The 18,043-nt window shown below is 42.5% G+C and overlaps 1 protein-coding gene across 1 annotated transcript; it reads left to right on the top strand.

Annotated features, from left to right (window-relative positions):
- The first annotated feature begins 8,376 nt into the window (after nt 1-8,376).
- LOC104698154 (ovalbumin-like) lies at nt 8,377-14,911 on the top strand. Its single transcript, XM_010413336.4, has 8 exons — nt 8,377-8,414; nt 9,832-10,015; nt 10,618-10,668; nt 11,239-11,367; nt 12,019-12,136; nt 12,806-12,948; nt 13,126-13,281; nt 14,378-14,911. Exons 2-8 carry the CDS (start codon nt 9,848-9,850, stop codon nt 14,771-14,773), a joined length of 1,161 nt encoding a protein of 386 aa, XP_010411638.3. The 5' UTR covers nt 8,377-8,414; nt 9,832-9,847; the 3' UTR covers nt 14,774-14,911.
- Nucleotides 14,912-18,043: the final 3,132 nt, after the last annotated feature.

Raw genomic sequence — 18,043 nt, 5'->3', positions numbered from 1 at the left:
AGCAGGACCTGCTGCAAAGGCACTGCCAGGGTTTGTGTGGCTGCTGCAGCTCCCATGGGAAGCAATTCTGGAAAGAGCAGCATGGAGGGTGTTACAAAAGGATGAAGGAAGAGCAGCTGTGTGGAGAGCAAACACTGCCTGCTGTTTCCCAGCTCTGAAGTCCAGCAAGAGTTCAATAACATGAATCCCAGATCCCACAAAGCTCCCACAAAGTCTAGGTATTGTCCTATAGTTCTTTTTATTCCCTGGCAGCATCACTGAAGTTGGTATGTCAATAAACTGCCATCTGTCCGTTTGCTACACTCCATTTTCATGATGTGCCATGTTGTTCTGGATTTACTGTACTGCCAGGGGTCTGTGGAGCAAAAACAGATACATGCACAGGACAGCATTTGAAATGCTGTGTGAACTAAGTGTGCCTTTCCTTCTCATGTCATTTGGGAAAGGGTTGGAGAAGACTTATCTTCCCTGCCCTTTGGGGAATATAATTTTCTGAGACCATTCCACATCCCTCTGCATCTAGGACTTGCGAGAGAGGCCTACCTTCTCATAAGCAAACCAAACCCATGGTTGAAGGCACAAGATTTAGCAGGCATTATGCTGTAACCACAGTCACTAGAGGAAGTGCAGAGAACCTCCTGGACTCCATGGCAAAGCTGTCCTGGGTTCCCAAATGGTATTTGAGAAAGCACAGCATGCTGAATCAAACTGAAAGCTACATGCCTGCTAGAAAGGCTTTGACACAGAGCAGGGCTTTCTGTTTCTTGTGGCTAGTGAGCTAAGATTTATCAATATGGAAAAGGGACAGCAGAGAGGGGATTGTCAAAGAGCAGCAAGGGTGGGCCTGCTTGGCAAGGAAAGGGGATCCAGGGCAGGAGGTGACAAAAAATCAGAAAGGCAGGGGCTTTCCCCATAAGATATTGAATGCTGCAGTTCCCTACACTGCTGTCCAGTGATTCCCAAACAAGCCTGTGGTGATGAGGTAGGTCAAATATCAAGCCTACAGGTTAAATCCATAAATCAGAGTCTGTAGTGTTCCTGACCAGAACGTTATTGTACATCGAGGAGTTAGTGCCCACATAAAAATGGATCGGATCAGGCTGATCAGTGTGTGCAGTTTTGTGCTAAGTTATGCTGCACATACTTCTCGGTATCCAGGCAGAAGTTCAGCACTATACAGTGCTGAACATATCATGTGGCTGTGGGCTAAGCTTCACCTGCTAATCATAATGGAGAACCTCACAGATGATGCTACCGGCGTATCCTTGTCTTTATCTTGAAGTGAAGCAGCATTTTTCTGTATAAGTGTACTTTCATTCATCAGTAGAAATGATAAACAGAACCTACCTATAAAAGTGTAAAGATCACACCACCAGTGAACCTCTGCATGCATGGGATATGCACAGTGTGCTGCTCCCTGAATAAAGATCCATCCAATGCTGCACTGCTTGGGGATCTGACCACTGGAAGGGACATGAATTTGTCTATGCTATCTCCTTTTCCCCTCTCATGTCATTTCCAATAAAATACAGTTTAATAATTTCCTTTCTAGTAAGTTTTTTCTAATAATTTCTAGTGTCCAAAATGAACACTTGGAATGGTGAGTTACAGTGTCCATCTCAGTGAGGTTCATGGCCAGGCACAGGCATGCAACACAGCAAGGACAAGAGACTCACAATCAAGAGACTCAGTTTAAATTCTTCTCTTGAATGAGGAGGATGTAGACCCCCATGGAGGACAGATTTGACACAAACAGTGCTCTAATTCAAGGCTTGGCAGCAGCTTCAGATGTGCCTGAGCCCATGTAGTCAAACTTGTAGGGTAGGGATGAACGTTCTCCAGAACAGAGGTTTCTGAAGTCCTGAGTGTTACAGAGGCAACGACAGAGGATGGCTATTTGGTATATCTTCTAACACAGGAACTTAATGGTATTAAAAGAGGTTAGTAGAAAGCAGTTAAAAGAACATCAACACATAGAGGTAGCTGACAAGAGGTAGCTGACAACAAACAGCTGAATGATGGAACTCATGATCAAAGAATGCTGGAGATGATAAAATTTTACATGATTTTAAAGGGAGACTGAACAAAACCAGGGAAGAGAAATCCATTGAGAGGAAATAAATATACAGAAAATACTACCAGCTGTTTGAGTTCCAGGACTGACAACAGCCAGTGTTAGGACCCTGAGAGCACAACCAGCTTCGGCAGAAGATTTCCCCAACACCCTCTGCAAATGGGTCTGGAGCCTGTATTGGGCACTGGCACCATTTGAGAAAGGAGGACATGAACTGTCCTTGGCCAGTTGCAGCAGACCCTGTAATGAATGACAAAAACTCACTGTATGCCAAATCTCCAGTTAGAGGAGAGCATACAGCACCTCTGCTCGAGTGTAATTAAGGAAGAGTGGACAGAGAAATGGGACAGATGTGTTTGGAGAAACAAAAGAGAGAAGACGTGGATATTATTAAGAAGGGGACGTTACTAAGAGCACAGCTGAAGGCACACTCTTGGGAGTCACCTCTGGGGCACTGCAGCCACAGGCAGCTCAGGCTGGGGCAGTGACACGCCAGAGGGACTGCAGCCTGCTGGTCACTTATGCTAAAGCAAGGACATCCCTGTGGAACTACAGCCCCTGAAGCAGACTAAAGAACAGGATAAAAGTGAGCAGCAACGGCTGCCAGAAATAGAGTCATACACCAACCCTGACCTCTTCCATTATCTCCTGCTTCACCAGAGGGACTGGGGAGCACTGAATGTAACAAGGAAGCCGAAACTAGTAAGCATAGCTTGTTACATTGGTTTTGTCAATACTCAAATCAACAACAAAAATTTTATGTTAATCAGCAAGAAATTAGGTGAAACTCCCCAGGTCAAGGCTGTTGCCCATGACAGAAGCCTGTTTCAGCCTAGACATAGCACTGAAGTACACTGTAAGTTCCTGTCTCCGGTTCTGCCTCCTGACAGACCTCAGACCCAAGCCTCAACTCCAGGCCCATCTCTTTTGCTCATAAGTGTATGACAGAGCTCTGAGTGCACTAATGAATTTCTAATAGTCCTGCTCAGCCATACCTGGAGCCTCTCCCACACCTGTGACCGCAGGAGCTCTAAGCTATGTGCTGGACTTTCAGTTCCCCTCTGTATTACATCAGAGGTGTGTGAGTCTGCAGTTCAAACACAGCTGTGCCCACTCCTGGCCAAGGACTCCTAGAGTGACCTTGGCCCTGCCCTGTGATCACTGGACCCAGACCTACCTCTCCTGTATGAATTGGCTTTGTAGTCAATGTTTTCTTTGCACCTGCCTCATAGCCATGACATTACCTTATGATCTGGAGTGCCCGTGATCTCTGGGCCTGCTCTGCTCAGCTGCTGAGCCCTGGCTGGTGAGGCTCCTGCACTGCCAGCTGTGGCATCCCCCTTGACTCCTGGTTCGGTCCTCCTTGGGAAAAGCTGGCCCTTGCCGCTCCCTGACAGTGAGCTCAGTCCTCCCTGAGCTCTTTGCCAAGCACTGAGGAGCCTGGGTCTCCAGTCACACAGGGCCTTGTCCTCACAAACCTTCCTGATCTCCACAAAGCACTCACTCATTACTCAGGGCCAGGCTCCTGAGTGAACCCTCTTCCACCCAGCCAGACCATCCTTCCTGGCTTTCTCCTGACAGCCTCTGCGGCCTGTTGGGGTGACCTGACCACCTCACTCAGTTCCCTACCTCTTGTGCCGTGTCCGTTTCCTATCCACTGTCCCTGTCTCTACGTCCCCTGAGACAGCCCACTAACAGCCCTCAGCCAGTGTGTCCCTCTAAAGTGAGTCCCTGCCAAGTGCAGGTCTCCCTATGGAGCAAGAGCACACTGTCCTCAGAGGGGAGGCTGCTGGTCTGAGCCCTGAAGGCACTAGAAGCCCTCAGTGGCCCTGATCTTCCATGGGACCTGTCCCACCTGCCCAGAGCCCAGGACCTCATATGAACCCCCAAGGGGACATCAGCCCCTGCCCCAGCGGCACCACATCAGGGGCTGTTCTCCTGTTCCTGCCTGGCCGTGAGACTTCTTGAGACCAACTTGTGCACTGATTTCCTGGCTTGAACTTGAGCCTACTCTGTCACCATTGACCTGCCTGGTAGTCACTGGATCTGAGTGCAGCCCTCACTTGTGGAGAGACTTCCCAGCTCGATTTTGGACATGCCCTGTCACTATATTGGCTCATGTTCTGAAGGCTTGGTTGGACCTGTCACCCTTTCAGGGTCTGTCCTTTTCTCTTGCTCAGGTGCTTGCTGGGACCTGCTCAGTGAGCCTCCCATTCCACAGGGAGCAAACTCTCATTGCTCCCTAACCCTAGGCTCTGTAGATGCACCATGGCCCTGGTTCTTCTCACAGCTGTGTCCATGGCTGTTGATGGACACTGTGACATTTGGTTCCATTTCCCTGTGGTCAGATATTGTGCTGTGGCATCTAACAGTGAGGGCACTGCCCTCCCTGGGGGCTGACTCTTGGCTCAGCTCACTGTCCTCATGGAGCAGCCCTGCTCCTGCTGCTTCTGGCAGTACAGCCAACTTTCCACCCAAAATATTGCCTGCTTATTCAGACTATAGCTCTCCAATGTGACTACAAGGATATTCTAGGAGATCATCCTGAAGGCCCTACTGAAGTCAGGTGTACAATATCCTCTGCACTCCCTTTGTTTATAGAACAAGCTGCCCATCCTAGAGGCCAATAATGTTGGTTAGGAGAGATTTGTCCTTGGTAAATCTGTGCTGGCTTTCCCCATCATTTTTTATTCCTTCGCATGTCTCAAAATGTTCTCAGGAGGCTTTGCTTGGAAGCCTTCTGCAGGGATTTGAAGTCAAATACAATTGTACACCAGGGTGTTAGCGACCCACATAGTACCTGACAAGAGAAGGCACAGGCCTGAACTTGCCGAGTGTGTAGGTTGGCTCCCCATCCTGTGCTGTCCTGCACATTGCCTTGGGCTGCAGGATGACCTTTGTGTGCAATCAGAAGGGAGGAACCTGTAGGTAGCTCCCACTCAGCATGAGTGACTGCATCCCCTTTTCACGGCGATTCCAACATCAGGGAACAAGTCTGTTGGTTTAGGGACAGCTCCACAATGAAATGCCTGGAAGAGGAAAGGGCAGCGGAGCTGTAGCTGCCCTCTTTCTTGGGACAAGCATTGTCAAATAAGGATGTGTGACTGAACTGTTCATACTGCTTTGCACAGCTGTGCTGGACAGGACAATTCATTGCCAGCTGTCCCAAGTAATCTTCCAAGTGCAGGAAGGTTTGCTTACTCTCTCTAGACCCCATGTCAAGCAGACTGTACAAGACCTTTTAGTGTTGATGCTATGCTGATAGTCTGCTCTGATGCAGTTTTTCATTTGCTCTTGGGTATATTCTGTTGCTTAAAACTGGCTTTGCATTAACTCCTGGTCTGAGCACAGAAAACCACACCACACCCCTCAGAAAGAGCATGGCTTGCCTTTATCATACATTATCACAGCAGAGCTTATTATCCTCCACACATTTGCTTATTGTGGGTGTGTTCTGAATCTGAAACTCCAATTCTTGGGAGAGAAAACACGATTTTTGTGTAACTTATGGAACAAAACTCTGCATTAAATGCAAACAACGCTGTTCTGCAGGTCTGGAACCAGGACACTATACAGAAGTCAAATTCACCAGGTATAAAAAACCACTGGGGTAATTTTTATTCTATTCTTTCAGTGTGATGATGTGAAAAAAATGATTACTGATAAAAGTGCAGCTTCTTCCTGAATCTGTTTGTAGGTCCTAAAATACAGGGTATATGTCATGAGCTGGACTTGTGATACAGGTCTGGACACTTCTGTAATTCATGTATGGCAGATCAGACTAAGGGAATGGGAATCACGGTTGTGTAGCACAGAGTCTTGAAGGACATTTGAAAAGCAAATTTCACTGAGTTAAATACCCTGACCAGCTCTTACATGCAGCAGTGGAAGACCAGTGTGGTAGAACTAAACCCTGATGAACACAAAGTGGTCCTGAACAAAAAAGGGATAAAGAGTGAAAATAGTGGCATAAATCTGAGATGCACTATAAACAATGTGAGAAAACAGCTTATTTGGTGAAGACACACAGGTTTGAAGAATCAGAGTATGTCACATTGGAAGGAAACTATAAGGACATTGAGTTCAGCTCTCTGCTCCTTGCAGGACTTCCTATAAATAAACCATATGAAAGAACATTGTCCAGACACTCACTGAACTCTGACATGCTGGGTGCTGTGACCACTTCCCTAAGGAGCCTGTTTCAGGGTGTGACTGACCACCCTCTGGATGAAGAACATTTTCCCAGTGTCCAGTCTAAGCTTCCCTTGATGCAGCTTCATTCCATTTCCTCGGATCCCATCACAGGTCATCAGAGAGAGGAGATCAACACCTCCCCCTCCACTGCCCCCATCGAGGAAGTTGTAGGCTGAGATGAGATCACCTCTCAGCCTTCTCTTCTCCAAGCTGAACAAGCCAAATCACCTCAGACGATCCTTGTAAGTTTTGTCCTTGAGGCCTTTCACCATCTTTGTCACCACACTCGAGGTGAGGCCACATCAGTGCAGAGCAGAGTGGGAAAATCATAGAATCATAGAATGGTTTGGGTTTCAAGGGACATTAAAGATCCCCCCCAGGGTCAATCACCTCCCTCAACTATCTGGTGATGCTGTGCGTGATGCACCCCAGTATGTGGTTGGCCCTTTTGGCTACCAGGACACACTGTTGACTCATATTCAACTTGCCATCTACCCAAACCCACAGATCTCTCTATGGAGGGCTGTTCTTAACCTCTCATTCTCCAATCTGCACTTGCAATGAGGATCAGCCCATCACAGATGGAGAATCTTGCAGTTACTTTTGTTAAATTAAATACATATGGTGACTGCTGAGCTCTCCAGTCTATCCACATCTCTTTTTGAGACCCTTGAGGGAGTCCACAGCTCCTCCTAGTTCAGCATCGCTGCCATATGCCCACTTTGGCACGTTCTCTTCATCTTTTTCATCATCAGCTTAGAAGGATAACTGATAATCATTATTTTGTGGGCACAAAGCTTAAAAGGAAAGCAACGTGTGATACATACCCTGTGACTTGAGGTCGAGGCACACCTCCCACTATTTAATATGTCAGGTTTTCTTCTGGCTGCCTAGCACTAGAAAGCACTTCTGCCTGTCCTGATGTCTGTGTTACCACCTCATGTCCTGAGCTACACACTGACAGGGAACAATTCATCAAGGGGAATGTAGATTTATATGGCACATTTATTTTCACAAGAGAAAGCAGACTGAGGCAAAGAACACTGGACTGCCTAAACTTTTGGCAGCAGTACAGGAGCCTACTCTTCATATCAGAGATCACAGTTATGTCCCATATATTCTGAAGAATTATGTTGTACAGACTTTGGGATCTCCCTCCTCTCTTCCCCCATTCCCCCCCCCCCCCCCCCCCCGTTTTAGAAATCACACAGTGCTTTGCAGAGGTCAGAATGGTTTCGTAACTGTTTGTCCATTCTATTGTTTCAATACAGAACAATAGCTTTTGTAAGTGAAATGCTTTTATAACTGAAATATATTTGCTATTGTATATTATGATTGTCCCACAGACCATGAACACTCCTCTAGCTGGATTTCACCGTTCCTCCATCATCTGTCAGGCCATTGAGTTACTCATGGAAGATCTGAGAGATACAATGCAAGTGCATACACAAATACATTTGGAACTGACTGTTTTTTACTTTGTCTAATTATGGTCTGCTGTTAACCCCTGAGAATAAAACACTTCACTATAAAACCACACTCATACAAAGAAAATGTTTCTTTTTTGACTTTCATCTCAATTGTTTTTGTCACATGCACACTTTTTTATTTCCCCAGTTTTGTTAGTAGAATAAAAGGCTAGGTCCTGTTCTCCCTTCTATTCTGTCTAGCATGGCCGCATTTTGTACATTCAAAAAGGATCATCTGAAAGAGAGTTCTGGTCTATTACTACAACCATAATAATAAACTGACTAATTACTGACATATTGACTAATAACTGCTAATTATGTGTGACATCACTAAGGTTTTCACATTTTTTGTTTTTACTGCCATCCCCCTATCTACTTGTAAATGAGGCATTATTTCCTGGCCTTTTCTCCAGCCCAATGGCCCTGATGTACTGGTGAAAAGCACTGTAATACAGAATAAAAAACTAATATTTGTTGTCCCTTTCATCGAACACGAACCCATTGAAGCAAAAAAGTGACCTAATACCATTAATTTATTTTTATGGTGTCAAAAGTCAAACTTCTGAAGGGCAACAATGGGTGGGTCACAACTTGGACTGTATAAATTCCCCAGGGCTCAGCCAGTATACCCACATACAGCTGGAAAGCTGTATTGTCTTTGGTGCTGAGGCTTGAAGGTAAGCATTTCTCTAGGAAAATTTACCTTTTCACTCTATTATTTCTTGTTTCTGACTAAACTTAAAAAGAGATAAGTTATTGTTTTGTGTTTGATATTTTTCAGGACAGAATATTTACGTGATATTCTCTACAAATATTACCTGTGTATATGCATTCTACACTATTTTATTATGTGGAAAATCTGAATATTTGTGGCTTTGGGGAGATTTTTAAGTTATTCTTTGTGGTTAAAATATTATTTTGTGCTCAAAACATGATTTTATTTCAGAGCATCTTATCCTCCCATTCAGTATCTTTTAAGATTGATTTTGACAGACAAGTAATAAGTTTTCTCGCTTGACCTCTGGTTCAAAAGAGTGCATCGAGAGCAGAACTGTAGCGTTAAGTGAATTTGCTAAGTTTTTTATAGTGTGAAATTTCTCTAAGAGTTGCATTCCTGAAAAATACGGTTGGTGAACACAAGACAACATGGAAAGGTGCATGGGTGGACAGATGTACAGTTTTTAAACAACTTATAAAGTTGGGAAAGTGAGAGAAATAAGTGTATGTCTGTATGTGTATATCGAAGAGGACAGTCACAAAACACTTTGGTGGAGCTTAACACTACAAAGAGAAACTTGAGAGCCCAGCATTTAGCTCCTACCTAGGGGGCTGGATTTTGAAAAACAGCAATTTAATTTATCAGACAGGTTATAATCTGAGAAAATAAAGCATAATTAAGCAAAGCAAGCTATATCTGAAAGCACAATACAATGAAACATGAATTTTGTGCATCAGTCTTGCTCCTAGACTAGGTGACTTTAGATGAATCGTATTGCCGATAGATGCTTCCATTACTAAAACAAGTGTAAAGCTATGGGCCTTTGAAGATCTACTGACAGTAAGTACTGTGCAACAAATAGATACTTTACTACATCTACTTACTTTTAAAAAATAAAAATGGCCAGCCTCTGCTTTTACCTGTATCTGTCCAAACCTAGAGCAAGTATAATTTGCACTTAAATTTCCAGCTTTGCAAGTATATCAAAGAGATAATATTTACTTGTTTTCATCAAGCTACTATGAAGTACTTAGGAATTCTAGCTCTCAGTGAGTGAAAATAAGTACAGACAATTGTTGTTTGACTGCTTTGAAAAGGTAAACAGAAATCACACACAGATTCCAGACCTCTGAGGAACAGTTACAAAAAAGGTAAATGTATAGAAATGCAGAAGGAAACAGATTTGTGAAAACAGAGTTTCTAACATGCAAGAGAGGTGACATAGCAAAGGACATGTTAACATAGAATGATTTCCAAACTACTTGTTTATATTTTATTGCCTGAAAACTCCTATTAAAGTGTGTGTGCTGTGTGTGCTGTGTGTGCATGGTATTCCCACCATTACATTGTTATTGTATTTCTGCTCTTTGCTCCAGGCACTGCTGTTGCACAATGGGCTCCATCGGTCCAGTGAGCACGGAAGTTTGTTGTGACATATTCAGGGAGCTGAGAAGCCAGAGTGTCCAGGAGAATGTCTGCTACTCCCCTCTGCTCATCATTTCAACCCTGTCCATGGTCTACATAGGTGCCAAAGATAACACCAAGGCTCAGATAGAAAAGGTGAGACTACATTTAAGGATTTAAACCCTCCTGCTGCTCAGGATAATGTTGCTCGGAGGCTAAAAAATGTGTGGTGTCACACATGGTGACACAAAAGCTGTGGCCACCTCAAACTCCCATAGTGTTAAACAAATGCATCAGCCTGAAATCTTGAAACTGGATTTAAATTTTATCATTGTTAGCAGTAGAATTCTCAAAGATGAAAACACATTTGAGTGATCCTTTGTTTATATAAGGAAAGCAGACAAAATCTCTAGGGAAAGAGCCAAAACATATTCCCAGACTGCAAAGTGTTTCATGTGCTTCCTACAGCTCTCAGTATCTTGAAAGAGAGTGGCTGGCTTGTTGCCTATAAGAAAGTTGGTATTATTGGTAGCACACAGTGGAGCTGAATCCTAGATGTTCAATAGAAAAAAGGATCATCTAAGCAGGCAACAGTAGGCATGGCTATTCAGAGATGGTACAGACAGATTGCACTTTTTGAGTCATGCAGCTTCTCTGTTAGTTAATAGGTTTGCTTCAAACATTATGTGTTAATCTCAGTTGCATAACCTTTCTGTTGTCATACCAGTTATTTCAACTACTGTTATTCTTAATTACAGGCTATCCACTTTGATAAAATCCCAGGATTTGGAGAGAGCACTGAATCTCAGGTACAGAAATAATTTCATCTCCCTCTCTATGTCAGTTTCTCCTGGGAGCAAAAACTATCAGATAAAGTAGTCTCTTAGCAGTTCCAATCCTACTCCAATGTGCAGCTAGTACTCCTCATCCAGCATTTGGGAAACACTTCATTCATAAGAATGGACAGGGGAGGAATGTAAAAGAGGATTCAGAGCAAGCATAAAATGAAACCCATCACCATAATATTGGGCCAATAGGGGGAAATTGTAGATATTTGTATGATTAGGCAAAGTAGCTGGGTGCTACTGGTTAAACAGGACTGGTTGGGAACAAAGGAAAGCCTACGTGATCTGCTGGAGCTAGATTACCGTGGCAGGTAATTAAAAGCCCCCCCGCCCCCAAAAGGTATGAGGAAATTACAGTAGAAAACCATCACCTAATTGTATATATTACAAAATTACTACATCAGCATAGGATGAACAGTTTTATAAGAAGAAGCATCTGAACTACTCTACTCTTTTCATATAGGATGTAATACCTCCTCATTATTAAAACCAGGATAAATCATCTATCTTTTTATTTGTATTCATGTCAATCAGTGCGGCACATCGGTGAGCATCCACACTTCACTTAAGGACATCTTCACCCAAATCACCAAACCAAGTGACAATTATTCGATCAGCATCGCCCGTAGACTTTATGCTGAAGAGAAATACCCAATCCTGCCGGTAAGTTGCTCTAAGATGTGATCTGAATGTCAAAGCTGTAATTTTCTGTAATGCAAAAAGCACTGTAAAAAGTCCAGGTTCTGCTAAAGAAATTTTCTTCCACATGGAATGATTCTCTCTATCACAGCCCTAAACCTTGGGAGCCTTGAGAGAAAATGTGACTAGCCAAAAAGATGTTTGTGCAAAGTACAATAAAGATCCAATCAGGTCAAGGTATAATTAATAAAGGTAATTTTTGTTGGCAAGAGATCAACTCTTTTCTCACCTTGCAAAACAAACCTGAAAAATAACTTCAGGTTCTCAAAAATATTGCAAGGTTTTCCATTGAAAGGAACATTTAATTTGAAATTAAAGGAAAATACCATTGCAAAAATTAAAATTTTAAATTGGGCAAAATGAAAAAAACCCCATATTTAACTGAAGTGAATGTTGGTTTTGGATCAAACTCAGTTCGGGAAAACATTGATTAAAATGTTAAAAATTGCTTGAAATTGTGCATGTGAAACCTTAAGATGCTTATAAACTAGCTTATGGTTTACTGATTAGCCTTAATAAGCATATTGCTCATATCTGTTAATTTCACTCTTGCCTTTTGCATTTGCAAAATGCTTTGACATTCTGATCTGAAAATGGCATGCTCTTTCTTTGCAGGAATACATACAATGTGTGAAGGAACTGTATAAAGGAGGTTTGGAATCTATCAGCTTTCAAACAGCTGCAGAAAAATCCAGAGAGCTCATAAATTCCTGGGTTGAAAGTCAGACAAATGGTAAGAGGAAGCCAACTATCAGCATAGGTATTTTCCCTTCTGCCACCATGTTTGAACAACATATGAGAACACTTAAGTCAGGTGCTGAAAAACCAAAGCCTTTCCCTCTGCTCCTTCTCCTGGAGAATAGATAAGTTTCCAGATACAGAACTAGCATATAACAATTTTTTTTTCCTCAGACACACTCCTGTTAGAGGACTCTCTCTATCTGTAGAGGCTTTGTAGAAATGTAATACTTCCATTCCTGATAAAAGGGACAGTACTAAGATATGCTTTGTACACATTGATAAATTGTTTGACACCAATGTTTCAACTTTTGTTTGAAGCAAAAAGTATTAAATGTTTGGTTGGGAGACCATCCTGGGATAAAAGGTTCCAATGGTTCTTCCTGTTGTCACAAAATACACTCACTTTGTAACAAGTAAATCTCTGGCTCTTTTATCTCTCACTATAATTCTTTATAGGGAGAGAAACTACAGCCATTGTCAAAGGCAGTAAGAAAATCAACCTTGGAACTACAAGATAACAGCTACAAAACCAGAATAATGTCCCTGCTACACCCTCCTTCCCACAAGTCCTGTACCCTCCATTTAATGTTGTAATTGCCAAGTAAGATGTGTTATACACAGATACATTATACATGTTCTTTCTTCCTATGCATTCTTGAAGGGACAATCAAAAATATCCTTCAACCAAGCTCCGTGAGTTCACAAACTGACATGGTCCTGGTCAGTGCCATTTACTTCAAAGGATTGTGGGAGAAAGCATTTAAGGAAGAAGACACCCAGACAATTCCTTTCAGAATTACTGAGGTATGTGGGCGTACAACACTTTAAAGGTGTCCCCTTCTAGAATTTATGAAGGGAGTAGACAAGTTGTTGTACAATCTTCCTGAAAAAGAGCAATTATCAGCTTTAACCGTAAATAGGCATTTCTACACTCTAGGAACAATCTTTGTGAAAACTGTATTGTTTTCTTCGGTTTTGCAGCAAGAAAGCAAACCTGTGCAGATGATGTCTCAGATTGGTGCATTTAAAGTGGCAGAGATCCCTTCTGAGAAATGTAGGATCCTGGAGCTTCCATATGCCAGTGGGCGGCTGAGCCTGTGGGTGCTGTTGCCTGATGACATCTCTGGGCTGGAGCAGGTATGGCCCTGGCAGCTGGGTTTCAGAAAACTACAAACATGGTGAAATTTAGGTGCTGAAAAGCTCTTCACAACAAAGTTATCTTAAAGCACATCACCAGCACAGACCTGAATATTGGCAACATGGGATTGTTGCATAGAGGCATGCAGCTGTCTCAGTGGTCCTGCAAAAGTTTGTGCTGAGGATAGATTGCTAAGCAACTGCTTTAGTGGGTAAAATTTTCGTCACTGCAGAACAGATTCTTCTCAGATAAGAAGCTGCTACTCCAGCAGCTTGACCCCCACAGCTTTTATATCTCAATTCCTGCATCCTGAGGAGCTTCCTGAGAAGTTCATATTAGCTCGAGTATTTGTAATTATTGAATAGTTTGACAGCCTTCAACATGCTTCCTTCATACCTTCAAAAATTAAACTATCTAAAAATTGAATATGAGGGGTACTGGAATGGTTAAAGCAATGTCAGAAAGTAAAACTTACATGACATATTATTATTGATATGGACAGAATATGGGCATGGGATATTGTCATTGGCCGGAATGCAGTTTGAATAGGAACAGTTATGTTATAAATCAGCATTCATTGAAATGATTGCACACTAACTTAAAGAACCTAAATTATAAAAACAAAGAGTCATTTGAACACAGCTAGACTTCTTCAGTAGTAACTGACAGCTCACTTATTACTGATGAAATTTAGCTAGGTTCAAATGCCTCTAGATACTACAGGTATTAGTAATTGGTTACCATTAACATTTCCTTACTTGGAGGTCTTAAATGTAGATAGAGCTTACAATTCATAAGCACAGAATGATTTTGGAATATAGTTCTAAAGAAAAGAAGATAAATAGGCAAGATCTTTGGTGAAATTTGCTGAGTAGCCATCTAACTAAGACTATTAATTTGCAGTAAGCCTATTAAAGAAATAGGAAGCAGGACAGAGAAGAGAGAGTCATGGTTTGCTTTCCTCTTCTAGACACATGAATCTGTATATATCCTGAAAATACACCATGGCAAGAGCAGTCAGTTTAATGGTACTGCATTGCTACAAAAGAGGTTGTGCTCTCATCCCAAAGATCTAATTTGTTTGTTTCCTTGCAGCTTGAGACCGCAATCACCTTTGAAAATCTCAAGGAGTGGACCAGTTCTAGTAAGATGGAAGAGAGGAAGATTAGAGTTTATCTCCCCCGCATGAAGATTGAGGAAAAATATAACCTTACATCTGTCTTAAAATCCTTGGGTATCACTGACCTGTTCAGCTCATCAGCCAATCTCTCTGGCATCTCTTCAGCAGAGAGCCTGAAGGTGTCTGCAGCGTTCCATGAAGCATCTGTGGAAATCTATGAAGCAGGCAGTAAGGGAGTAGGCTCATCAGAAGCTGGGGTGGATGGCACAAGTGTCTCTGAAGAGATTAGGGCTGACCACCCTTTCCTCTTCTTGATCAAGCACAACCCAAGTGACAGCATCTTGTTCTTTGGCAGATGCTTTTCCCCTTAAAGAGAGGAAAGCTGAAAGAGTTTCTGTCCCTCACAGCAAGACCTAAAGTGCTGCAGTATCAAGTGTAAAAAGAAACACAGACTTTATCTTTCATCCATATTTTCTAAAACCAGAAGGCTTTATTTAAAACAAAAAAAAGGTTAAGGCAGAGAAATTATGCCATGAAAACAGCCTTTGCCTTTCCTTTCTGCAGAGTATTATTATTTACTCATGGATGTTCAGGGATTAAAATTCTGACTTAAAGTAAGCATGGTCATTAACAGAGATGCTCCTGGTGCAATTTAACAACAATAGTGCCAAATCATCACACTGAAAAAACACAACACCTTTTTTTTTGAAAAAAAATGCGGTCTTCTAACTAAGCCAGGTTTCCCTATGGACAAATTTTATGGTGACTCCTCTGGAATAAGTCACTCAAAATTTCCTAGATTAAACTCTAAACTACCACCAACCATACCTACTCTGACAAAGCAATTGAGTTTTCTTTCTACTCCTGATACTGCAATGCTCTTCCTCACTTTCTAAAGATGCATTTTAGGAATTTTATAATTCATATTTCTTCTTAAGTCTCTGTGGCACAATCATCATGACCAAACATGGCAGGTTGCTATTCAAATTTTCTCCATATATCCCTGCATAAATGGGTCTTGTGGATGTACACTTTTGCTCCTTTAATCGTAATAAAAATTTATTTAAGCAAATGCATTTCATTTGGAGTATTTTAAGTACACCTAGGACAGGGTAATCCTGGTTATATGTACAAATCTGGGGCTTTGGGCAGATGGCAAGCTGGACATGAGTCAGCAGTGCCCTGGCAGCCAGTGGGGCCAACTGTGTCCTGGGGGGCATCAGGCACAGCATCGCCAGCCAGGCAAGGGAGGGGATTGTCTCACTCTGCTCTGCACTGGGGCAGCCTCACCTCGAGTGCTGGGGGCAGTTTTGGGCTCTACAATATAAGAAGAACATCACACTGCTGTAGTGTATACAGAGGAGGGTGACCAAAATGGTGAAAACTCTCAAGGGCAAAACTTACAAGGAGTGTCTGAGGTCACTTGGCTTGCTCTTCTTGGAGAAGAGAAGGTTGAGGGGTGACCTCATCACAGCCTACAACTTCCTCAGTGGGGCAGTGGAGGGCGAGGTGCTGTTCTCCTCTGTCTAGTGACCAGCAAGAGCATGAAGAAATGGAAAGAAGCTGTATCAGCTGTGAGGAACGATCACATTAGGAAAAGTTTCTTCATCCAGAGGGTTGGTCGCTGGAACAGGCTTTCCCAGGGATGTGGTCATTGTGCCATGTCTGTCAGAGTTCATGGAGTATCTGGACAATGCTCTTAGGCATATGGTTTATTTATAGATAGTTCTGTGAGGAGCAGGGAGTTGGACTCAGTGATCCTTATGGGTCCCTTCCAACTTGAAATACTCTATGTTTCTGTGATTCTTCTATTTGAGTTGGTGCAATGATTTCAGAGAAGTGAGAAATGAGAGTCTGTCTTAATTCTGGGTAAAGATGCAATATTGAGACCAATTTTCTTCCAGGAAGGGGCCAGCATGACCCTTACTCTCTTATTCATGCCATTCAAACTAGTCAGATACAACAATTCCTGCACAAACCATGATTCATCCAGTTTCTCTGAAACAGGAGTTGATAAGCAGTGTGGAAGGCAGCTGGATATGTGCAGAATCTACATGTCACTGAGATACAGCACTGCTGCAGAGAACACAGGAGAAAGGGAAATGTGAAGGTGGTTTTTACTTATCCTTATGGTGTGCTTACAAAGCTGTATGAGCTTTTATTCAGAAGCTAAAGAGAATAATCATGCTAGGAGATGGGATGTCTACGGCGAGTTACAGTTTTTCTCTGGATTTAGTTATTCATCTCTTTGTCACTGAAGAGAGAAAGGAAACAGAACTGTGAGGAACTGTCACAAAGAAGTACCAGGAAAGTAAAACAGAAAGATTTTGGGGAGTGCAGTTGCTGCAAGAAGGCTATGCTCTTTCCTGATTCCAGTAGGTACAGCATAGCACCAGTGCTGGGAGGACTGTGGTGGAATGCTTTTCAGTTCCACCACACAATATTTGCTTGTTCTACTTGTTCTGGCTTCTCCTGCTCCATCCTCCAAAATAACACATACTTTGGTGGGACCTAGGGGACACAACTTGCTGGTAGCAAACACGGTCTTGCAAAAGAACAAAGATAACATGACACCACCTTCACGGGTGTGTAAATAGTTCAAATATGTTCCTTCACTTTCCTTTATCTTAGTTGATTGCTGATCAAGAGATAACAAATGGGGAAATTTATTGCAAGAGAGCTAACAACGTGTTTAGTATTGTCCTAGAGTTTCTGTTGATCTGGTCATGGAAATAGGGCACCTAAATTCTTAAGGACACTTAAATTACAGCAGATTTGTTCTACTCTTCTGCATTATTTCTGCATTATTTCCAGGTTGTTTTAGTTTTTATCAATTAAAACATACTTCTTCACAAACAGAAGAAATGAAGAAGTACATCTGCTCCTGTACATAGACAGATATTTTCAGTGCTACCTCCCGATTTCTGTTGACTTCAGCTGCCAGCACAGCAATGAGCAGTCATATTCTTGTCCTCAGCAGTCATTTCCTTAAAAGAAAAAACCCCATGTATTCCCAGTCCTGTTTTCAGAAACCATTTTGGAATTTGGCAAATCATACCCCCATTAAGGAATGGATGCTGAAGTCCTCAGATCCCTGGTAGAGAAACATTTGTTTGAATGCTAAAAATTTCAACAGCCTTCCACACCTCAGGTACTGTAGCTTCTGTAATAACAGGCACCCAAAGTACAGGCACCTAAAGGAAGAAGCCTGGATCTAGCCCCAAGCTGTGTGCCAGATATCAGACCTCCACCACTCAGCATGGAACAAGTCCTCTCCTTTGCGCCAAGAAATGAGGCTACAGCTTCTTCTCTCCATCCTCAAAGAAGCAAAATAGCACCATGTCTTAGAGACTTCAGCTTTCTGCTGCCTCATGAATTGCAGGTGCATTATGCTCTTGTTTACCCACAGAATGTCCTTCAGCACAAGTATGGAAGAAGGCTCACACTCACAGATTTAGGATCTGACATTAAAGGCTTTTATTGCTCTACCACCACACCCCACATACATTTGTAATTTCAAGCATGCAAAGAGAAAATTAATGCAAAGGATTACTGAGTTGTGCCAATACAAGACCACACTTGCTTGCTTTCTTGCGGTCTTACAATAGGAAGGTAATTCCATAGACATGACAGAATTACTG

Source organism: Corvus cornix, chromosome 2, assembly GCF_000738735.6.
Source record: "Corvus cornix cornix isolate S_Up_H32 chromosome 2, ASM73873v5, whole genome shotgun sequence".
NCBI classification, from domain to species: Eukaryota; Metazoa; Chordata; class Aves; order Passeriformes; family Corvidae; genus Corvus; species Corvus cornix.
Note: the sequence above shows the minus strand (reverse complement) of the source record. Positions and strands in the feature narration are given on the sequence as shown.